A 24,729-nucleotide genomic window follows, 5' to 3' on the forward strand; every position below is an offset into this window, starting at 1 on the left:
GAACTCTGCATTCAGATGCTTATACTTTTCCTTTTCTCCTTTGCTTTTTGCTTTCTTCTTTTCACAGCTATTTGTAAGGCCTCCCCAGACAGCCATTTTGCTTTTTTGCATTTCTTTTCCATGGGGATGGTCTTGATCCCTGTCTCCTGTACAATGCCATGAACCTCATTCCACAGTTCATCAGGCACTCTATCAGATCTAGGCCCTTATATCTATTTCTCACTTCCACTGTATAATCATAAGGGATTTGATTTAGGTCATACCTGAATGGTCTAGTGGTTTTCCCTACTTTCTTCAATTTAAGTCTGAATTTGGTAAGGCTATGGTTTTTCCAGTGGTCATGTATGGATGTGAGAGTTGGACTGTGAAGAAAGCTGAGCACCAAAGAATTGATGCTTTTGAACTGTGGTGTTGGAGAAGACTCTTGAGAGTTCCTTGGACTGCAAGGAGATCCAACCAGTCCATCCTAAAGAGATCAGTCCTGGGTGTTCATTGGAAGGACTGATGCTGAAGCTCAAACTCCAGTACTTTGGCCACCTCATGCGAAGAGTTGACTCATTGGAAAAGACTCTGATGCTGGGAGAGATTGGGGGAAGGAGGAGAAGGGGACAACAGAGGATGAGATGGCTGGATGGCATCACCGACTCACTGGACATGAGTTTGGGTAAACTCCGGGAGTTGGTGATAGATAGGAAGGCCTGGCATGCTGCGATTCATGGGATCGCAAAGAGTCGGACACGACTGAGTGACTGAACTGAACTGAAGTCGAATTATTTGAAGTCTGTAAATGTTGTCTTCTGAAGGTTTAGACAATTTGGTTGAGAAAAAAAGCTTCATGGAAATACAAATAATGCTTAACTAAGTTCATTATACTCCTGGAATGTGTTAAACCAATAGACTACAACGAACAGTTCTAAGTTATAACAATATGACACTTCTGTCTAAGCCTCCCCAAGAGATGGCTTTGGTGTTAAATATTTGTGGGTGAGGAATATCACCTGCCATATTATTAGACGAAGAACGCAACAGCCATCAAGCCACCAGCCACTGCAGCCACCCCCAACTGTTTACCTTGAAGGGATCCAGGATGGGGAAAAAGACAGGACACTGGCTAGAGATAGATACAGTGCATATCAAAGGAATGATTTCAATAAGTCAGACTCTTGCATCTTCCCATACATAGAAAAGTACTAAATTCATTAACTTGAGATGGCTCATTTTCTTTAATTGACAGTAATCTTTTCATGCTCTGACTACCTGGTTTTTGTTGCAAAACTCATATATCCTGGCTCACATATCCTGGCTCCTCTCTTTCCAGCAGTCCCTCAGAGCCATCTGAGAGGCTGCCTTCTGGGCTTAAATCCTCAGAAATTTGGCTGAATAAAACATAATTCTCAACTTGTGAAAATTCTCAAAATGCATGTGCATTTTCCTTCCCCTGGCAACATATTTAAGTTCAAGCAACTTAATGGTGCCTATCACTACAGGGTGGGTAGTGTTGACTGAAAAGAATGCACAACGTGAGAGTTGCAAGTTTTATTTGGGGCAATATGAGGACTGCAGCCCTGCAGACAGCACCCCAGCTCTGAGAAACTGCTCCAAAGACATACGGGGAAAGGACAGGATATTGAATTGGCAGTCAGGCACATACTCTTTTAGAAAGTTTCTGCTGGTCTCATGAAGCTTCTGCTAGTCTCAAGAAACAGTTGTCACCATGAAGGATTTTAGTGTTTTTCTAGAGATGAGGAGATATAAGAATTGGGCTCACAAAATCAGCTCCTGAGAATATCTGACCATCTGCAGATCTGTCCTGCCAGTTTTCCCACAGCACACAGTGCCTCATTTCTGCTCTCCATCCTGAAGTCCTTCCGGGGGTGCCGGAGGTTACCAGCTGTAGCAGCATGTGAATTAATCCTTCCAGAGGTAGATGGGACTATGGCAAGTGCCAATTTGCGGCTGACAGAAGGACGCTAAGAGGTCATATTAGACATGAGTCAAAGTATCATTCTAGGATGTGTCTGTACTTGTGTCCAAAAAACAAAAATTTGGGGAGTAATCGATCAGATGACCCTCCAGTCTATAATAAGGATTCTTTATATTTGTATTGATACACCCCTTTACAGTTCATATCAAGGTTTCCCATATTCATTTAAGCACCTCCACAACTCTCTATGCAAATTTCTAACAACCTCACATCACAAATCGGGAAACTAGGTTCCAAGATGCTAAGGGAGTTGCCCATGGCCAATAGCTGGTAAGGGATAAGGTAACAATAGAATCCCTGGGTATCCTTTTCCACCCAGTGGGCTGACCACACTATACACTCTCATTGTTAGATTAAAATATCAAAGTAACAGTTACATTTTTATTATCTTCCTGAATATCCTATTAATTTCTCAGCATTATTTATAAAGAGGTCAGATCAACTGCAGGAGCCAGCTAGATCACCTGCTTCTTTCCTTTGTATTAAAATCACAAACGCTTACCTCTCAAGATATCCTTGCACTCTTGATGAGAAAAGTCAGATTGATAAGGCTGCCTAATTTTGTAATTAAGTGAATGCCATCCAAGAAAATTGATTTCAAAAGTGTTTCTGTGAGAAAGCAGGGATGTTTCATAACAGGTTTAAAAATGACTGTGTGGATAGATTTTTTGTCTTTGAATTTTAGTTGTTTCCTGATTTCAACAGAGAAGCTATTTGTCACTTCGTAAATAGCTACCTAAACAGATGGCTTTTCACACATAAGATGCTATCACAGGCATAGAGATTCATGACATGACAATTTTAATAGCTGTTAATTACATAGATTTAAGGGAATCAAAGTCTCTCAGAAGTTTTATAAAAACATAATTATTCTAACAAATTTAATGCTACTCCCCATCTCCCTGAAATATCCAAGTATGATGTGAACTCACTATGAAAGTGAAAGTTGCTCAGTCATGTCTAACTCTTTGTGACCCCAGGCACTGTCATCTGCCAGGCTCCTCTGTCCATGGGATTCTCCAGGCAAGAATACTGGAGTAGGCTGCCATGCCCTTCTCCAGCAGATCTTTCTGACTCAGGGATCAAACTATGGGGAAACCTGAAAATCTGGGGAAATTGTAGCACTTAAAGTTACAGAAACACACTAGTAAAAACATCAAAACATCCAAGTATGGCATTTACAACTCAAAGCTGTAACAAACCAAAGCAGTTCAATGCAACAAACACATTGAGGTCCTATGACGTGCATGGTTCAGAACTTCCTCTCTGTACCCAGGTGAAGCTGGGTCCAATCCCTGCTCATCCACTTACTGTGGCAGAGGTCCCCAACCTCCAAGTCAAGGGCTGGTACCTTTTACCAGATCAGCAGCAGCATTAGATTAGAAATAAAGTGCACAATAAATATAATGCGCTTGAATCATCTTGAAATCATCCCCTCACCCCTAGTCTGTGGAAGAGCTGTCTTCCATAAAATTGGTCTCTGGTGCCAAAAAGATTGGGCACGGCTATACTATGGTATCGGAGAAGGCAATGGCAAGCCACTCCAGTACTCTTGCCTAGAAAATCTCATGGACAGAGGAGCTTAGTAGGCTGCAGTCCATGGGGTCGCTACTAGTCAGGACTGAGCGACTTCACTTTCACTTTTCACTTTCACGCATTGGAGGAGGAAATGGCAACCCACTCCAGTGTTCTTGCCTGGAGAATCCCAGGGATGGCGGAGCCTGGTGGGCTGCCGTCTATGGGGTCACACAGAGTCAGACACGACTGGAGCGACTTAGCAGCAGCATACTATGGTATACGTCTTAACAAGTTATTTCATCTCACTAACACTGTGTTTGTCTTAAAGATGAGAAAATATAATTTCTACTCTTCAAAAAGCTGTTTCTGGAGATTAAATGCAACAACAGATTCATTTGACAACGGGTCCATTGGACATTTACCATGTTCTAGGCTTTCATGCTAGGGATTCAGCAGTAAACAAAGTAGGAACTCTCTGCCCTCGTGGAAACTGCATTAGCCATGGCACAGAGTGGGTGTTCAGGATGTCAATACAAGAACTACTTTTTGACCTAAGATCTCAACCAGAGAGAGATAAGGAGCAAGTTCTGAAGTACCTGGGAACTCCCCAGAGAGCTGAAGTTTCCCAGCCACATTCTCACCTGGTACAGATGAACACATCCTCCCAGTCTTCATGTCTCTAGGTTTCCATGTAGAGGACTTTCTAAAATAACTGACATTTCTGATATATTGTTCCTTTCCAAAGGAGCCACGGTTTTGAGTGGGGAAAAGGTAATCTGGCTGAAGGTCGACAGCACTAGAGATTCTGGCCTCCTTTTTTCCCTCAACACCTGGGCCAGCATGAGGCAACAGTAGCCTGGATTTTGCCTGAGTTGGGCTGTCCCAAGGCCTGGGCAGAAAGTACAAAGGGGAGCAATATCCAACTTAGGCCACATTCTCCAAACCACTCTGGTCAGAAAAAGAGTGACTCAGCAGTTTACGAACACTCTGCCCTCGTGGAAACTGCATCAACCATGCAGTTTAATCTCTACATGCCAAGCCCCTGCACCTACCTATCAACCAATCCTGAAATCTGGTGGGTTATATATGGGGCCCTGAACATTCCAGCACCTAGAAGCACCTGGACAGCCTCCAGCACCGTATAAAATGACTTCTGGGAAGAAAGAAATGGGAACTGCTCATGATTAAGGGAACTGTACAAAGGTCCGTCTAGTCAAGGCTATGGTTTTTCCTGTGGTCATGTATGGATGTGAGAGTTGGACTGTGAAGAAGGCTGAGCGCCGAAGAATTGATGCTTTTGAACTGTGGTGTTGGAGAAGACTCTTGAGAGTCCCTTGGACTGCAAGGAGATCCAACCAGTCAATTCTGAAGCAGATCAGCCCTGGGATTTCTTTGGAAGGAATGATGCTAAAGCTGAAACTCCAGTACTTTGGCCACCTCATGCAAAGAGTTGGCTCATTGGAAAAGACTCTGATGCTGCGAGGGACTGGAGGCAGGAGGAGAAGGGGACGACAGAGGATGAGATGGCTGGATGGCATCAGTGACTCGATGGACGTGAGTCTGGGTGAACTCCGGGAGTTGGTGACGGACAGGGAGGCCTGGAGTGCTGTGATTCATGGGGTCGAAAAGAGTCGGACAGGACTGAGCAACTGAACTGAACTGATAAGGTTTCTACTGCTTTTGTTATACCCTTTTTCCCCTAATGATTAATGATGATGCCTCTATGTACTTAGTGAAGGCAGAACAAGGAGGAATAGGGGAGACCCTTTCTTCTTCCACTGTGAGCCCTGGAAAGGAAGCCTGGGATGCTGAGAAAGAAGGTCCACATTAAAGACAGGGAGGAGAAACTGTCGGCAGCTGAAAATTTAGAACCCGAAAGAGAAGACTTGGATTGTGCAGGAAAGAATTAATGTTGCAGGCCTGAGACCGTTTCTTTAGAAATGCTTGTTGGCCCTTGGCTGGCATCTGAGAACCTGGACTTCAGGACAGTTCTATCCATTCTCCAAAAGAATGGCTCATGGTGCCTGGGTTTGTTTAAGCAATGTGGATTATGATGAACACCTGCTTTCCTTCTGGGAGTCTGGGATTTTGATACATGCAAGGCAGAGGGGACTCATGTGACCAAATACCCCCTAGGCACCAAGTCTTTAATGAGCTTCCCTGGTAGACAACACTTGATGCATGTTGTCACAATTTGGTGTTGGAGGAATTAACTACATCCTGCGCAACTCCACTGGGAAAAAACCCTTGGAAACTTGAGCTTGGTTTCCTCCGGACTTTGTCTCATAGCTCAATGGATAAAGAATCCACCTGCAATGCAGGATTCCCCGGCTCAATTCCTGGGTCAGGAAGACCCCCTGGAGAAAGGATAGACTACCCACTCCAGAATTATTGGGCTTCCCTTGTGGCTCAGCTGGTAAAGAATCTGCCCGCAATGCAGGAGACCTGGGTTCAATCCCTGGGTTGGGAAGATCTCCTGGAGAAGGGAAAGGCTACCCACTCCAGTATTCTGGCCTGGAGAATTCCATGGACTATATAGTCCGTGGGGTTGTAAAGAGTCGGACACAACTGAGCTTCACTTTCACTTTGTCCCACCTAAATTTTCTGTTTGCTGGTATTGTTTTGTACCCTTTCATCAAAATATATCTTAGCTGTGATTAGGACTATGTGCTGACTCCTTCAAATTCTCCCAGGGAATCAGTGAACCTGTAGGTGGTCCTAGGGACCCTGATGCTAAGGACCTGCAGGAATCGGCCCAAGGACAGGATGTGGGCCTGGGACTGAAAGTCACACAAAGCCTCTGGACAGATGCCTTTCTTCCCACACCACCGAAGACCCCTGTGCTGGAGAAACTGAAGTTTTGGATAGAGTGAGGAGAAAATACAGATAGGAGACAGAAAGAAAAAGAGGAGGAGGACGTGGCATATTGCAAAGGTGGCCTTGGCTTTAAGTGGCCAAAAGGCCTTGATAAAGGCCTAGGGATCTTTCTTGCAAAAAACTTTTAGAGTAAGTTTAAGTAGGCACATTCCTGCTTCTCTTCCTATGCTTCTCTGCTTCCTCCCTCCCTTTTTGTCTCTAAAAGCTTCAGGTGTGGAGTATAGGTGCCTCTTGTTCAGGGAAGGAAAGAAACAGCATGTTGGAGGGGTCGCCTGGCCAAGTCAGCTCAGCCACACTGACCACACAACCAGAGCAGCTATGCTTTGCCCAGCCCCTTCTGACAGCCCTGAAGATGTAGGAAAGAGATGGAAAAGGCAGGGAGAAATGACTGAGCCCAGACTCCATTAACTCATTCTCCCCTAATTCCAGTCTCAGCCATAGTAAGAAAGCTCCAGTTTGGTCTGTTCTCGATTTAACAAAGATGCATGCATTTCCCAAGGCTGTAGTGGTGCTTAACACATGGGATGGAAAGTGATGCTCCCACCACACAAAGATACCACATATTGAGAGAGTGGGGGCTAACATGACCCAGTAGGAAGGTATGACATTTGACGTCCAAAGACTTGAGTTTGAGTCCATGCTCCAAGGTATCTGTGCAAAACATGCTCTTCTACAGCCTCAAATGAGTTTACTGATACTTATCCATAGTGGGTTGAACAGTACTCTCTAAAATATATACCCACCTAGGACCTCAGAATTTGAACTTATTTGGAATAAGGGTCTTAACCAATGTAATTAAGGCAAGGATCTTGAGATGAGATCATCCTGGAGTAAAATAGGCCCTGAATCCAGTGACAGTGTCCTTACAAGAGACAGAAAGGAGCAACACACACACACACACACACACACACACACACACACACACACCTTACAAGAGACAGAAAGGAGCAACACACACACACACACACAGAGGAAGAGCAAGGTAAAGATTGTTCCCTAGAGCTTTCAGAGGGAAGATAGTCCTGCTGCCATCTTGATTTCAAACTTCTGGCCTCCAGAATTGAGGGCGAATAAATGTCTCTTGTTTTATGCCATTTAAGTTTGTGGCTACTTGTTGCAGCAATCCTGGGATACCAATACACTGCTTTACAGGGTCAGCGTGAACATCAAGTGAGATAAAGAAGGTTAAAACACATTGTGAACTATTTAGAGGCATGTAAGTGGCAGCTATCATTATTAAATCAAAATTGGGGAGAGTAACACATTTCCTGTGGGAAACCAAGTTCCAGACCTGGCCCTAAGGACACACAGCCAGCAGCTCTTGCCAGAGAGGACAGAATGCTGTCGCCTGACTCCTTGCCTTGCCTGGTCAAGACCGCCTCACTCCACTTGTACTTTGCACCTTTAAGGAGGATTCATGTGTCAGCTGGTGAGAAAGAAGGCGTCCATCTGCTCCCCAACGCCAGTCACGTGGCAAGCATCACACACTGAGGCCACCATCTGTGCTAACAACTCATATCCAAGTACAGTTCAATGTCAGCCCTACTCTCTTCCTGAATGAGCCAGGACCAAGGGCAGGTGACTGGGGCCAGAGTCTCTCCATGAAGAGCATGGGTCAGAGCACTTCCAGGCAGATTAAGTCCAGGCTAAAGGAGGAAGAGCTCACCACAAGGCCTTCCACGGCCAACCTCTGATCCAAAGGGTCTCACTCAGGACATTTTCAGGCATGGTGTAATGTTTCCAGTACTTTCTGGCCTTTCCTTTTTAAGGGGAGCTTTGAGTGTTGATATGATTTTCCTTTATATTAAAGGTTGCGCTAGTGGTAAAGAATGCACCTGCCAATGCAGGAGACACAAGAGACGCAGATTCAATTCCTGGATTGGGAAGATCCCCTGCAGTAGGAAATGGCAACCCACTCCAGTATTCTTGCCTGGATAATCCCATGGACATAGGAGCCTTGAGGGTTATGGTCCACAGGGGTCATAAAGAGTCAAACACCACTGAAGCAACTGAGCATGCACTTATATTCAAAGCTATAGTCCTTGAGAGAGAGGAGAATAGATATAGATCGATCAAAGTAGTTGGGTAAGAAGTAGAATAGGGCAGAAAGAATATTATCATTGATAGTATCCAGAAGAGAGTCTGGAGATGCTTGAGGGAAGTATCCAGACAAAAGTGACAAGGTTTGAATCAAGATAGGGAGAGTGAACAGGGACAGATTCAACACAGCTTACTGCAGGGACATGAGGAGCAGAAGAGAAAAGTATAGGATTATTCTAGGGTTTTGGCTTGGACAATTGGGTACATTCACCAAGAGAGAAAATACAGAAGGAAAAGGTGAATTTGGGATAAAAAGCGGGGGGCAGGGGATTGTGGCTAAGCCGAGTTGGGGTACCTGTGAGACATCTATATCAATATTTCTAAAAAAGTCAGAAAAGGTCAGGTGGGAGGTTTGAGCCTACAAAACAGAATACAGATCAACAAACAAGGTTACAAACCAGGAAGGGGAGAGGGAGTGAAAGGGCAGACTGTTATTTATTAAATAAATTTACTAAATGTATTATATTTACTAAATATCAATTAAATATATTGATATTTAAGGGATATAGAGAAGGCCTAGTGAAGGAGAACATAGAATAGAACCCAAGGCTTGAAGGGCTCCATGGAGATCTCCCAAGAGCTGAACAATCCCCACTGAAAGGGAGAAGGATTAGGATGGGAAAATATTTACTAGGTTTGGCAATTAGGAGGTCACTGATGATTGATATATCCCATGCAAGGGTGGGTGGAGATGCCAGATGAAGAATAAAGGGAAGAAAGGGGTGAAAAGAGAAGAAAATGAATGCAGGCTTGTCTTTGGAGTTTGGTGGAGAAGGGGTAGTAGCTAGAGGGCACTCTAGAGTTAGGAGTTGGGTTTTGCTTATTTTGTTGGTATTTTTGGTTTGTTCACTTTTGTTATAGAGAATTGGGGTTTGTCTTAGTTTATAGGATTTAGGACTTGAGTGAATGTAGACACTAGTTGCAAAGAAGCTAATAAAGTCCCTGAAAAGGCCAATGGGACAGGATCCACTATTATAAAGGGCAGACAGAGACTCAATGAGGGGTGTGAAGAAGAAAGTGATGAGATGAGTATATTCTAGTGAATTATAACCACGTGTGAAATTATTTTCTCTGCTGGAAGCTCCAAAGAGGCAAGGACCCTACTTTTCATTTTTACATCCACACCATTTTCCACAATGGCAAGCACAGGCAGTGTTCAGTACATTTTGGATGAATTAAGGATGTGCATAACTGGATTTATGATCATGAAAATTGTAGTAATTATGTGCAGCCCTCTTCTAAGGACTTTAAGTTGATTCACTCTGAATTCTTACAAAAACATATGATGTAGGCAATCTTATCCCTGCTCTATTTTAAAAGATGCATAGCAAATAAGTGATTAGAGCATATTAAAAACTTAAGATTTTTCTGGCTATTCTTGTGTTTCAGCCAAACAATAAAAGTACTTCTTAGTACAACTGAATCTATATAGCAATTTTTTCCTCAAGATATGAGGCAGATTTTTTTTTTAAAGCTCAACTATTGAAGGTGGGGGAAGGGAGAAGAGTCATCATCTAATTTCTTGTTCTCCTGTCTCTTATTAAGTCTTGGGCTTTCTGGTCAATATTCATTCCATCAATAAATCACATTATAAAATAATAATATGTATTCTACACAAATTAAAGTGACACCTCTAGTTTCATCCTGAATCTTGACTATACTTTTTATATTGGAAGGTTGCAAAATGTTAGTTTAAGACACAAAGTACTGAAATCTTGGCCCTAAAATTAAATGAGGAAAATAACACAAAAGCATTTTCTGTAGCAGCCTATACTACATTAAAGTTCAAGAATAATACAAGCCATAAACTTCTTTAACAGAGAGGGGCTCCCCGACATTGGTCTTATGGATGACTTTTTTGGATCTGACATCAGAAGCAAAAAATAAATAAATAAAAGATTACAATGAAATAAAAGATTACAATTATAACGTTACTGCACAGCAAAAGAAACCATCAATTACATAAAAAGGAAAGCTCCTGAATGGGAAAAAATATTTGCAAATGATATATCCAAGGAAGGGATTAATATTCAAAATATTAAAAGAACTCATACAACTCAAAAGAAAAAAATATGATTAAAAAGGTAGGCAGAGGAACTTAATAGACATTTTCCCAAGGACAACATACAAATGGTCAACAGATTCATGAGAAGATGGTCAACATTACTAGTCAGGGAAATGCAAATCAAAACCACAATGAGATAGCCATTCTAACATGTGTGAGGCATCACCAAAAAGACAAGCAATAACAAGTATTGGTCAGGATGTGGAAAAAAAGATACACTGATCAGAATGTAAGTTGGTGCAGCCTCTACGGAGAACAGTATGGAGAGTCCTCAGAAGTTTAAAAATCAAATTACTGAACAATCCAGCTATTCTACTTCCAGGAATTTGCCCAAGGGAAATAGACTACTTCCAAAAGATATCTGTACTCCCATGTTCATTGCAGCTTTATTCACAATAGCCAAGATATGGAAACAATGTAAGAGTCCATCAACAGATGAATGGATAAAGATGTGGTATGCATGTAAAACAGAATATTATTCAGTCATTAGAAAGAAGGATCCTATCATTTGCAATATGGATGGACCTTGACGGACTTATTGAGATAAAATATACTATATGAGCTCACTTACCTGCAGAATTTTTTTAATGAATGAAAATGAATTTATAGAAACAGAACAGATTGGTGGTTGCCAAAGGCAGAGGGTGGGGCAAATGGATAAAGATGGTCAAAAGATACCAACTTCCAGTTATAAAAAATAAATCCTGGGGAGGTACAGCAAGGTGACTACAGTTAACACTACAAGCAGTCCCCCTTTCTCATGGTTTCAGTCACCAGTAGTCAACCTCGGTCCAAAAATCCTTGTACAACAGACCTCACACACACCAGCAAAAAAAATGACCTCTGTCACCTTACTACGGTTTCAGAGGATCTGAGGTACTACTATCTTATATAGATCAATGCCATTCAAATTGTAAGTTGCAATCATTGGTAGACAACGGCATCGATTTAACGGATCACTACCCACTTCTGGGGGAAAAACAATGCATATCAGAGTACATAACACATGAGGGTAAGTGTTATGACCCGAAACATTGTTTTCAGATGTGGGAGAGAAGGAAGAAGAAAAGTAGAGGTAGTGGATCACAGTATGAAAATGTTTGTCGCTCTAGGTAATGGCAACACACACACACACTGCAAAAACAAGCTGAAAGCCACAAGCTAAGACAAGGCAGTGGCACAGCATTTTACAACTCACTAAGCACCGCATCCAAGCCCAAACCAGAAAATCACAGGAGCCAGGTAAGGAAACAGAGAAGGAATCAGTGGGCCAGAGTAGTTAATAGAAATAGTCACTTTCCTAAAATCCTCACATTTTAGGATTAACAAACTTGTTGTCATTTTGATCTCATTTGAGTCTCACACCAGTATCATTTTACAGATGAAGCAACCAAAGGTCAAAGAAGCTAAGTCCTTCGGGTGAGGGTACCATGCTACGTGACTGAGCTGAGACTGAGGTCTTCAGTCTCCTGGCTGCCCACATTCTCACTATAACTTCACCAGTTCCACTACATCCTTGAGATCTCTCAATCTACTGTCACTCTTGAGTCTTTACCTGTTTTCAAAACTAAATAAACCCCACTTGCTATACCCTCTGATTTTGTTTTAGTTTTGTTTGCTCCGGAGGGTTCTGAGCCCGCTTTTGGAACCTGGATCCCACAGCGCAGCCCAGGCGAGCGCGCGGGCCGTGGGGCTACAGCTCCGCCTCAGCGTTACCTGCGCCTTTCCGGCTCCCCGGGCTCCGGGCGCCTGGGCTCTAGCTTGTCCCGGCAGCCGCAGACACCGCCTCGGTGGAGCCCGCAGCTCCTCCCGCCCTGTCCGCCGCGGAGCCCAGCCCACGTGTCCCAGTCACTGACTGCTCATCTCCCGCCAGCATCGCCCACGTGGAATCCCTAATTGTACTTTTCCCCCCCCCTTCACTGAACTAATCAGATTTTCTTATTTGTGATTATTTAATATCTGTTTAATCCACTAGCTTGCTCCACCGTCATTCCAAAAAGAAAGGAGTCCTGTGTCCTAATGCAGTGCTTGGCCCACTCAGTACTTGCCACTCAGGGAACAGCTGTTGAATAAATGGACACCACCTCGGATGAGAAAAGCGAAGGGAATTCGCCCATTCTCCAGTTACAGCCATAAACCATCTGTATTCTTATTTTGCTGAAAAGAAACCGCCGTAGAAAACTTCCAAACTCCTACCCTCCTAACCAGGCACACAATAGTCAGAAGGGTGCCCCTTTGTTGGAGGGAAATATTACAAGGTGTGCCTGAATCTGGGTGCTCAGAAAATCTGCCCCATGCATCACCACCTCCCCCACCACAGAATTCAAAGCGTAGATCCTCTATGCGTTCCCGACTTTGAAAATAATTTACAAGTCAGTTGCTCTCCAAAAACCCACTGGATGAACTCTAATGAACCACATCTCAAAAACCCTAACCTACTTCAACTCCAGACTCAGTTAAACAAACAAGTGGCACAGTCATCGCCTCCCACCCCAGCCGACTTACCCATACCAGTGGCTTGAGAAATCCACTGTGCAGCCAACTTGCCTTTCCCCCTTTATAATTTCTTAATCCCTTCATTTCAATCAGCTGATGTAGCAGAGGCTGTAGTGAGCCCTGACACTCCCCCAGCTGCTCTAAGTATTGGTGCTGATGGCGTTCAGCTGAGTTTCTCTGTCTTTGGGGCCTTACCCTCCAAGAGAATGTCTCAAGGTCACACCCCTTTCCGGTAGCAGGTTGCCTCCAGGCAGTGATGAGAGGTACAAAGCCCCACTGGGGGACAATTCTGAAGGCCGGCCGGCTCCAGATCACCCTATATGATGCGTTGAAGCCTGTGTATGTCATCACAGTCCAAATCCCGGCTCTACCCAGCCCTGCTCCGTTCCCACTCCCATCCTCACCACCCACATCCACAAATACACTCATACACATTGATCTCAAGGGTTCTCCCCAATAAACTTCTTACATTTCCATCTCTAGCTTGGAACCTACTTCCCAGGAAACCCAAACCAAGCTAACTAATCCCCACCCCCACCCTCAAGCAGTACTGTGGTTGTTGGGTTTTTTTTGTGTGTCTAAAACCATGTATACAAAAAAGTCAGAACACATACCACACTGGTCAATCATTTTCCCAAAACATGGTATAAGCAGACCTTCTGCTTATAACTGGTGGTAAAGCAAATGTCTTTATGGAGTGCTGTTCTGGGAACTCAGAGGCATGTTTTGATAAAAACAAGATTTCCAAGGATCTTTAAAAAGATCCCTTTCCTTCACAGCACCTGCCTGCTCATCACTATACTATACTATACTATACATTTTGGGGTGTGATTTTGTTGTCTGCATCTCACACTAAATTACAAGCTCCACAACAGTCATACAGGAGCTTGTCAGAAAAGCAGGATGTCACCCTCAACCCCCATCTACTGAATGAGAATCTTCAGTTTAACATCTCCAAGCAATCTGTATTCACATTAAAGTTTGAGAGAACTGGCCTAAACAATAAAGTTTCAGTAACATAGTTCAACTTATCTGGAAGCACATACAATATCCACTCAGTCACATACCACATCTATTAATCACCAAGATGTGCTGAAGCTACCTCCAAACTATCCCTCAGACGTGCCCGTTTTGGATTATATTGCTTAATCCCAGCTCAAGCCTTCTTATCTCTAGAGGACCACACATCAGGTAGCAAGAATCTAGATGACTGGATGAATGGCTGAGTTTATTGGAGCATTTTAATGCCTTTTGATTCTAAAATATATCATCCTTTGCAAACCAGATTTAATAGTTTTAAATCAGGTTTTTCAGTTTCATATATCAGAAATCCTCCAGAAACTTCATAGCTGCATCATTTAATTGACTTTGTCCTCATGTGCCATTAATCATTCCCTGATTCACCGATGCTTTCAATCTTCTAAAACTAAATAACCACTACACCTGGAGAAGGTATTAACGGGATTGTGCTAGAATCAGAAGTTAATGGCAGCACATGGTCTTGAATTCTGAAAAGAACGATACAGCCAAATTTAAGAGAACAAGAGGAAATTAGGAAACTTGAAGAAAGCTCGGTGATTTATTTCTCTCAGCCAGTTCTCTTGTCAAATAAACATTCCCAACCATCCTCTTAGTTCTAAAATGCGGGCAGTCCCCAACTAACCTCAGTTTTTCTCAGAGAAGTGGCATATACATGAGTTAAGATTCTAGGTCCGTTCACAGATGTCAATTAACTCATGGAATGCCAAAAAAAGTTGAACACCAAAGTAATAGCCCCAGAGAACCCAACGACCCCATATAACAGCATCTCTGTATATAATGCATTCAGTGCTCAAGTTTGACTATAAGGACACACAACCCGTAATTGCTCTGGGATCAGTCTCCATGCACTGCCCACTGTTTGGAATACCAGTTCCTCATTTGAACAACCTCTACTTAAATGCCTGCCCTTCTACTGTGACATCTTCTACCCAGCCAATATTCTAGAAAACCACAGATCACCTTCCAGAAAGCCAGGACAAGCGGTTTCACTTATTACAACTTCCCAACATTAGCAGGTTAACCATGATACCTACTACATTCCATATAAACTTTACTAGGAAACATTCCATCACATAAAATTAAAGTTGAATTACCCCTTCAGGGACATTTTGACAAAAGGAAAACGTTTTAAAGACAGAGAAATAAGGGGGTAGGTACCCATTCCATTTTTGTTTTATTTTATTTATTTATTTTAATTAGAGGCTAATTACTTTACAATATTGTAGTGGTTTTTGCCATATATTGACATGAATCAGCCATGGGTGTACATGTGTTCCCCATCCTGAACCTCCCCCCACCTCCCTCCCCATCCTATCTCTCAGGGTCATCCCAGTGCACCAGCCCTGAGCACCCTGTCTCATGCATCAAACCTGGACTGGCGATCTATTTCACATATGGTAATATACATGTTTCAATGCTATTCTCTCAAATCATCCCACCCTCGCCTTCTCCCACAGAGTCCATAAGTCTGTGCTTTACATCTGTGTCTCTTTTGCTGTCTCGCATATACGGTCCATTCCATTTTAAATATCATATAAAATGTTCAATTAAAACGAGAGAGGAAAGAAGAAACAGCAAACAAATGCAATGAATAGAAAGCAGTTACAAAGCAGTAGATATTTACCCAGCTCTATCAAAAATCACTTTAAATGTGAATGGTTTAACTATATCAGTTAAAAGATAGTTCAAAAGAATGGATAAAAGCAGAAGTCCAGAGAACTGCACTGGACTTAATTAGTATAAATCAGTGGTTCTAGACTAGGGGCTTCCCTCATAGCTCAGTTGGTAAAGAATTCACCTGCAATGCAGGAGACCTGGGTTCTACTCCTGGGTTGGGAAGATCCCCTGGAGAAGGGAAGGGCTACACACTCCAGTATTTTGGCCTGGAGAATTCCATGGACTATATAGTCCATGCGATCGCAAAGAGTTGGACACAACTGAGCGACTTTCACTTTCATTTTCCCGACTAGGGGCAATTTTAGAATCAAGAAGACATTTGGCATTGTCTGGAGATATTTTTGGTTGTCACAATTGGCATCCATCAGGTAGAAACCAGAGATGCTACTAAACATCTACAATGCACAAGACAGCCTCCATAACAAAGAATTACTCAACCCGAAATGTCAATAGGGCCAAGGTTGAAAAATTGGTATAAGTGAACAAGAAAAGACCTATATGCAGCATGAGATAGAATTTAGGAAGAGTCAAAGGACACAAAGAAACATAGAAAAAGGAAAATCAAAAGTGTGAAGGATATACTTTATCAAAGACAGCCCTGGAAATGCCATAAAGGTGGGGGCCCACTGCAAGGTCAAGGTACAACATATAAGAAGAGAAATGCAAAGGAAGGAGGCAGTGTTAAGAATTGATGATGAACATGGGACCATGGCACATACACTGCAGACGGTTAGCAGCATTCCTAGCCTCTACCCATTCAATTCAGTACAGTAGCTCAGTCGTGTACGACTCTTTGCAACCCCATGGATGGCAGCACGCCAGGCTTTCCTGTCCATCACCAACCCCCAAAGCTTGCTCAAACTCATGTCCGTTGAGTCAGTGATGCCATCCAACCATCTCATCCTCTGTCTTCCCCTTCTCCTGCCACCTTCAATCTTTCCCAGCATCAGGGTCTTTTCAAGGGAGCCAGTTCTTCACATCAGGTGGCCAAAGCATTGGAGTTTCAGTTTCAGCATCAGTAGATGTTCATAATACCTTCTGTCCCATTGCGTCAACCAAAAATACCTCCAGACATTGACAAATACCCATGAAATAAAATTAACCCTGCTTGATAACCATTCTTCTAGAGGGATCTTTCTAAATTAAACATGTATTTCTTCCTCTCTTTATTTCTTTCATCTTAGCTTTTCTTCTAGGCTCAAATTCCTTCTTTTCTAAAATAGGCTCTTCAGGGGACTTCCCTGGTGGTCCAAGGGCTAAGATTCTGCACTCCCAACGCAGGGGGCCCCGGTTCAATCCCTGTTAAGGGAACTAGATTCCACATGCTGCAACTAAAAGTTAAAATCCCACAACTAAAGACCTGGCACAGTCAAATAAATAATTTTTTTTAATAAAAATATTTAAAAAAATTAAATAGGCTTTACAGCCATTCTTCCAGTAGCTGTGCACTGGGTACACCTTCCCAGTCTTTCTCCAAAAATGTTCTAATGCTGACCTCCCTCTTCAATGATCACTTAGCTGGGTTCAGAATTCTGAACTGCCCATTACCTCTTTCAGCACTTTGAAGATATCGATTCACTGTCTTCTGGCCTCTATCATCATTGGAAAGGCTTCCTCCTTAATTGTTTCTCATTCATGGTAAATCTGCTTTTCCGCTCAGATTGCTAAGATTTTTCTCTTTGTCTTTTGCTGACTCACCACAATATGTTTATACGTGGATTTATTTTTACTTATTCTGCTCGGCATTACTGTGTTTCTTGAATCAAAATATTTCTGTCTCTCAATTCTGGGAAACTCTCAGTGATTATCTTTTTAAAAATATTCTCTCTCTCCATTCTTTCTCTCAACAGAGATTTTCAAGTGGGAGGGAAATGGAGAGAGGGAGAGAGAGTGGAAAACAGGGGAAGAGATGAATTTGGAAAAGCTAACCCCAAGGACATAGAAGAATTAAGAAGTGGGGAGGCTCCTCTAGTAGAGATCGTGAGAGCTGGAGTGAGATAATGCAATGGGGATGGAGAGGATGCTCTGAATCAGAGACACTCTAGAGTAGACAATGCACATGTCAGTCAGCTGGCTGTGAAGGCTGATGGCAGCAGAGCGTTAAAACATGAGGACACCCAGTATCTGCCCTGGGGTCTGCATGGACTGTGGCACCATTAAACAGAGTTGGAAATTCAGTCTGAAAACTGTAGGAAGCACTCTCCTAGAGTTAAAGTGACTTATCTTACCTCAGAGTTTTCTTCAAACTAGCAACAGAATCAAATCTATATGTGTGTGTGTGTGTGTATGTATATATGTATACATAAATTAACTTCATTATTGAAAACAGGAAGGAGAGACTTCCTTGGTGGTCCAGTGGCTAAGACTCTGTACTTCCAATGCAGAGGGTATGGATTCAATCCCTGGTTGGGGAACTAAGATCCCACATGCTGCAAGATGCAGCAAAAAAATAAACAAACAAACAAGAAAGAGAAATGAAACTGGAAGCTTTCACACCAAAAAAATACAATTAAAATCAATAAACTGCTGTAAGAAATCAACAAATGCAATAATTAACCTATAGATAATCATAGTTGAGACTCACAGAAGTTACACCAGAATCTATAATATTCTATTATAAAATACTACCTGCTTGTTTAATGTATCATTGTCAGGCTTACTTTGTAAATACACAAATTATTATTACTAAAAACCAGTTGCTTGTAAAAATTCAACATTTTATTGCTAAGAGAAAGTTCCTAGGATTGAAGAGAAATATGGGCTTTTCATTTGTTTCTGAAAACCTACAAGTTAAAAATAGAAACCTCCTCCAAAAATCAGACTGTGAGGCTCTATGGAAAAAGGAAATGAAAAGTCAACTCAAAGGGAAACATGTTAAAATGCTAATCTGGCAGCTGCCATTTCACATTCCTCTTTGCCACGAAATGCCATAACCTCGCAGCTGCCCGGGCCAAAGCCAGCACTTTTCTTAACTTCGGATTTTACTCAACTTTTTAAAGCAGGCAGAGTCAGTTTTCAATCATGATAAATCAAAGTGCGGGAGATTTCAAACATAAATATGGAAAATGTTCATACTTCAGATCATGATTTCTCTACTCTCCAATTGACCTTCAATCAGGACAACCAGAAAGATGCTCAGGTTTCCAGAGCTAATGGTATGCAAATATCCCCCAGCATCCTGCAATATCATCCAGCCACTTAACCAAAGACACTTGTGTGTCATATTTGTGACACCCCAAGGTGTGTGTGGGAAACTCAGGAATAAAAATCTCAGGAGGGAGCAGTCTGCAGAAAGCAGACACTGAAGCTTGCTCTGTGCCATGCCCACAGCATCCCCTGGATAGAGCCTAGGCATCTTCATTTCTAAGCAGCTGGGGACTCTGAACATTTAGTGAAGTCTGCAATCCACTGTTTAGAGACTGCTCTCCATCTGGAAAGTCTGCAATATCAGTGTCTCATCTCTAGGTGGCAGCATCTGTGAATTTGTTGAATATCACTGTGCAATGTTGAGTGTCAACCTTCAAAAATTTATCTCCAGAACAGAAATTACGCATTGAATTTCTCCGCCTAAACCATTATCTCTAAGTGTTGTATCTGTAGGGGGAAAAAAATAGGGGAAAAAAATAGTGGCAGGATAGATTTTGCATATTTTAAACCTCCAACTCAAGACTCTAGAAATGTTTAATTAACTGGCCATTCTTGCCTAAGTAAAGCTTTCCACAACTCAAAGTATAATGGAAGCAATAAATTTCAAAGTAAGATGCTGTGAATATTCCTCTTGCCCTGGCTGTATAAGTCATGAGCCCCAAAGATCACATAGATCAGTGGTCAACATTTTTTGCAAAGAGACACATGGCAAATATTTTAGGCTTTGCAGGCCATAACATCTGTCACAATTACTCAACTCTCCATTGTCACCTGAAAGCAACCAGAGACAAATACATAAGTGGTTGTGTCCCAATAAAACTTTATATATGAACACTGAAATGTGAATTTCACATGTCTCAAAGATTATCATCCTTTTAATTTTTTCCCACAGTATGGTCTGAATGTTTATATCCCTCTAAAATGTATACATTTGAAATCCTAATGCCTAATATGATGGTATTAGGAGGTGGGACCCTTGGGAGGTGGTTAGGTCATGAAGGTAAAGGCATCATGACTGGGATTAGCATTCTTATAAAAAAGACCCTACAGAGATCCCTCACCCTTTCTGTCATGTAAGGACACTACGAGAGGTCTGTGACCCAAAAAAGGGTCCTCACCCAACTATGCTGGCATCCTGATCTCAAACCTCCAGCCCCCAGACTGTGAAAAATAAATTTGCTTTTTTTATGAACTACCTGATCTGTGGTCTTATGTCATAGCAGCATGAACAGACTAAGATACTGACCATTTAAAACAGAAACTATTTTTAGTTCTTGGGCTGAAAAAAGAACAAGTGGCAGCCAAGATTTGGCCATTGGCAGTGATGGGCAGACCCCTGACATAGATCAAACTGGTGGAGCATCACATGTTGATGGTAACTGACGACCAACTTGATTGTATTCAAAACTTTCTTGAATACAAGAGTTTAATTCAAGATAGATGCCTTGTCGCTAAGTAGAGAATAGAAATTAAACAAACAAAAAGTCCTGGAATTCTGATTTAGAGTTGATTTCCAGATGACATCATACCAAACAGAACTAATGCTTAGGTCAGATATTTCTGAACACATCTAACCTTACTTCTGATACACCCAAGCTATTTAAAGGCCAGCAAATACGGGAGAATTGTTGGGGTCCACAAGCAGAAATACAGATGCAATCCTCAGTAGGCAAATGCGTGAAGGGCTCTTTAAACACTGTGTCCTGACTCTCCAACAGGAAGCCACCACCGTTACCTGTTGTGTCCTGGCTCAGGGTTTCCTGGCTGCTGCTGCTGTAAGAAGGCACTGGAGTGATGGACAGTGAGGCTGGGCAAGACAGAGGCGTGGCCAGCTCCGTCTTGCGAGTGAGGGATCGGTGATACACTGGGACGCCTGCATCTTTGGAGATGAAGAGAGGCAGATCTGATGGTAGGGTGGGTCTGCCTTGTGCATAGGGATTTTTCCAGCGGGTGAGCCCAATTGCAACAGGCCCTGCAACATCATAACCTGGCAAGACAGACACATAAGGTCAGGATCAGCAATTAAAACATCACATCATCTTGCCTTTTGTATTTCCCCGAAGTCTTAGCTGTGAGTCAATAAAACACCACTTGAGATAAGGCTTCATGTTACTAATAAGCAGGCAGGAATTGTAACCAATGTATGTTTATCAAGCACATACTGTATGCTGGGTGCCCAGTCTTTGTCCTTCAGGAGCTCAGAGTCTAATAAAGGAGATAAGACTTGTGATTATAATGAAAAAATAAATGAAGGTCTATTACATTCTGGTTTCCCTAGTGGCTCAGATGGTAAAGAATCTACCGGCAATGCAACAGATCTGGGTTCGATTTCTGGGTTGGAAAGATCCCCTGGAGAAGAGAATGGCAACCCACTCCAGTATTCCGGCCTGGAAAATCCCATGGACAGAGGAGCCTGGAGGGCTACAGTCCATAAAGTGGCAAAAGTTGGACACAACTGAGCAACTAACACTTTCACTGTTATTACATTCTAGGTACTTTACAAAAAGTGACTGTAATCTTCACAGCAATTATACAAGGATGTGTTGTTCAGTCACTAAGTTATATATGAGTCTTTGAGAGCCCATGGACTGCAGCACGCCAGGCTTCCCTGTCCTTCACTATCTCCAGGAGTTTGCTCAAACTCATGTTCTTTAAGTCAATGATGCCATCCAACTATCTCATCCTCTGTTGCTCCCTTCTCCACTATTTCAGTTTTATGGATGAGGAAACTGAATCTTCCCTAGGCCAAGCAGCCAGTAAGTGCCAGGTCTGTCTGGCTCCAAAACCTACGTTCTTTCTCCTAAATTACAACTAACGAGAATACAAAGTGAGAGGAAAGAACTAAAGCAGGACAGGAACACTCCTTAGGATTTTGGGAGACAAAGCCCTTCTCAGTAGATGAACTAGGTCATGGAAAAGATGGCATGAACTTGGCCTTCTAGCTAAGGGTTGTAGTCTAGAACAACCAGAAGAACAGATTTATTCTGTAGCTATGTTTTGTTAGCCTACATTTTTCTTAATTTGAAGCAAAATTAAAATTGACAACAATAAAAATCTAGAGCAGTTTTAACAAAAATCCAGCTTTCTGTTATCTCTTTTAAAATCTCTTGATTTTCAGGGCTTTCCTGGTGGTCCAGTGGTAAAGAATTTGCCTGCCAATGCAGAAGACACAGGTTCAGTTCCTGGTCCGAGAAGATCCCTCATGCTACGGAGCAACTAAGCCCATGCATCACAACTACTGAGCCTATTCTCTGGAGCACATGCTCTGCAACAAGAAAGGCTACTATAATGAGAAGCCCACACACAGCAAGGAACAGTAGCTCTGCTAACCACCGCTAGAGAAAGCCTGCATGCAGCAACGAAGACCCAGCAGAGACAAAAATAAATAAATATTAAAAAAAAAAAAAAAAAAACCTCTTGATCTTCCCCTAAAGATCTAGCAATACTGGACTGCATTCCCATGTGGCAACTGTCAGCTGAAGCAACCACAGAGCAACTCTATTGAAGTGGAATAAAGGAATTCCTGTCTGCCACAGTCCCCACCACTCCTTAATGCCTTACTCCCAGCCTGCTTCACTTAATTTATCTTACATGCCTGACCTCTGCAGGCCTTTGCATCTGCAGCCAAGATAGAGAATTTAGAAATACAGTGTTAAGTATAGTCAGGAAAAAAATAAAAATGCAAAGGTAGGTTGATGCAAGATAGCTGAGGGTCTTAAATGCCAAGGTAAGAGGGTTTTACTTATTAGGCAAAATGATAGCTCTAAGTAAGTTTTTGAGGTGGGGACCGGCAAAATCAAACAGACTGCAGCAAAAGCCAGAAACTGTCCCTGCTTCCTCTGGTGCTGATTCCTTCTGGGAAGCTTCCTCTGACTTCCCAAAGCTGACTTAACCAAGTAAAGAGAGGCCCTGGAAAAGGTGCTGGGTGTAGGGACTGGAGGTGTGAGGGGAGACAGTCCAGATAGGGGAGAGGGTATTGAGGGACCAAGAAAGCCCTAAAGGGGCAACAAGGTGAGGGGCATGCCTGGATCCTGAAGACCTGACAGTGGTGTCTGGGCAGCCCTCCCACATATGCATGAAACCACTTGAACACAGACATGCGTCAGACTGGGCTTCCCTGGTGGCTCAGTTGGTACAGAACCTGCCTACAATACAGGAGATCTGGGTTTGATCCCTGGGTTGGGAAGAGCCCCTGGAGAAGAAAATGGCTACCCACTCTAGTATTCTTACCTAGAGACCCCATGGACAGAGTAGCCTGGCGGGCTACAGTCCACAGGGTCACAAAGAGTCAGACACAAGTGAGCGACTAACCCTTTCACTTTCGTGTGTCAGACAGTCTCTGCCCATACTTCACAGCCAAGTGTTCCTTTTTTCTATGTGTCTCCCTCATGAGCTGAGCATCCTGCAAGGTCAGAGGGTATCTTAATCATCTTTGAAACTCCCTCCCAGTGTTTCTCTATTTGGCTCCTTATCCTGGCATTCAGTAGGTACCCACTGTTCACAGAACTCTTCCTAGACCAGTGGCAAGGAGGTGACATAGAGGCTATGATGTAGAAGCTAAGAAAGCATTACTAAGGGACCAAATCTAAGTGTTGGCAGCAAGAAAGGAAAAGAAGTCCAGTGAGATATACAACAATAAGATGGAAAGAAAGGAGTCTGGGGCCACCAGGTGGCTTTGTCCGGCAAGATGTCAGAGAAGACTTATGCCAAACAGAAAGGTGAATTTCCCCATCCTCACAGTGGCCATCAGAAGGACTGGCCTGGCAAGGGCTGAGGAAGGTTGAGTGTGTTTTTAGACAGGAGGAGATAGAGTTTTACTGGAAAACAAAGGCAATGAGGATCAGGAGACATAGGACCAGAGCTGTAAATTTGGGAAGCAACTACATTGAAGTCACAGCTGATGCCAAGAAATGAACACTCTATTTCACTGTCATAAAATGATAAATCCCAAAACAAAACGATAAATCTACTAGAAGTTATGATCCTGTCTAACGCTTACTGGCAATGCACTAAGGATCTATCAGCACCACCTCACAATAACCCTGTCAGGAACGTACTAATATTCCCATTTGACAGATTAGGAAACCAAGGCTAAGGGACATTATTACTTTCCCAAGGTCAATAACGACACAGAAATAACAGAGTCAAGTCCAGGCTCATCGAAGACAAGTGCTCTGGTCCTCAAAGCTACCCTGCCTCGCTAAGAGCACAGGCAACAAGAAGGATTCTAGAAAATGGAACCAGGATCTGTTTCCCCCACAAATTTCTCTGAGGTCACTTATTCCTTTCCAAACAATTTTTCATAGAGGGATCTCAATGGACCAGAATTCACAAGGAAAGGGAAATGCTGACACACTTGAGAACATGCTAACTGGACTATCTGAACTCTTCATGGTTGGTCATCTTCCTAAAAGGTGAGTAAATGGAATGTAGTGAGATGAGGGGCTCCTCTGGTGAGGGCTATGGAGCCCCTGAAGATAATCACAGAGAATGCTAATTTTCAATGTTCAGAACCTCAGTGGAGCCAGAGCTGCAGTGGAAGCTGAAGCAAATGCTACTGACCCCAGGGCTGCCCCCGATACTGTTTGTTGGACTAAATCTCTGATGCAAGTGTGTTTGTCTTGCGATCAATACTCTTGGATCTCCCATAGCTCCTACAAGTGTACTGGGCCATAGAAATTCGAGGAGGCTCCATTTAAATTGATGTTCCATTATGTTTTTATTAAAATTGTGAAAACGTATTACCTCCTACATACACCAGAGAATCCTTTTACAAGAAGAACAATTACAGGACCATGTTTTCCCTTGCCTCATTGTTTCATTC

The 24,729-nt window shown here is 42.7% G+C and overlaps 1 protein-coding gene across 7 annotated transcripts in view; it reads right to left on the minus strand.

Moving 5' to 3' along the window:
- The window catches only part of ANO4 (anoctamin 4), a 439,368-nt gene that overhangs the window by 393,878 nt on the left and 20,761 nt on the right, over window positions 1-24,729 (minus strand). For 5 of the 7 annotated variants that reach the window (XM_070370271.1, XM_070370269.1, XM_070370272.1 and 2 more), the window contains exon 3: window positions 20,641-20,892. In XM_070370271.1, the coding sequence (XP_070226372.1) occupies window positions 20,641-20,892 (252 nt within the window). Of the gene's footprint in view, window positions 1-20,640; window positions 20,893-24,729 lie in introns of those variants that run through there. The other 2 variants (XM_070370279.1, XM_070370274.1) reach the window with 1 other exon arrangement.

The sequence above is a fragment of the Bos mutus genome, chromosome 5 (assembly GCF_027580195.1).
Source record: "Bos mutus isolate GX-2022 chromosome 5, NWIPB_WYAK_1.1, whole genome shotgun sequence".
In the NCBI taxonomy this organism is placed as follows: Eukaryota; Metazoa; Chordata; class Mammalia; order Artiodactyla; family Bovidae; genus Bos; species Bos mutus.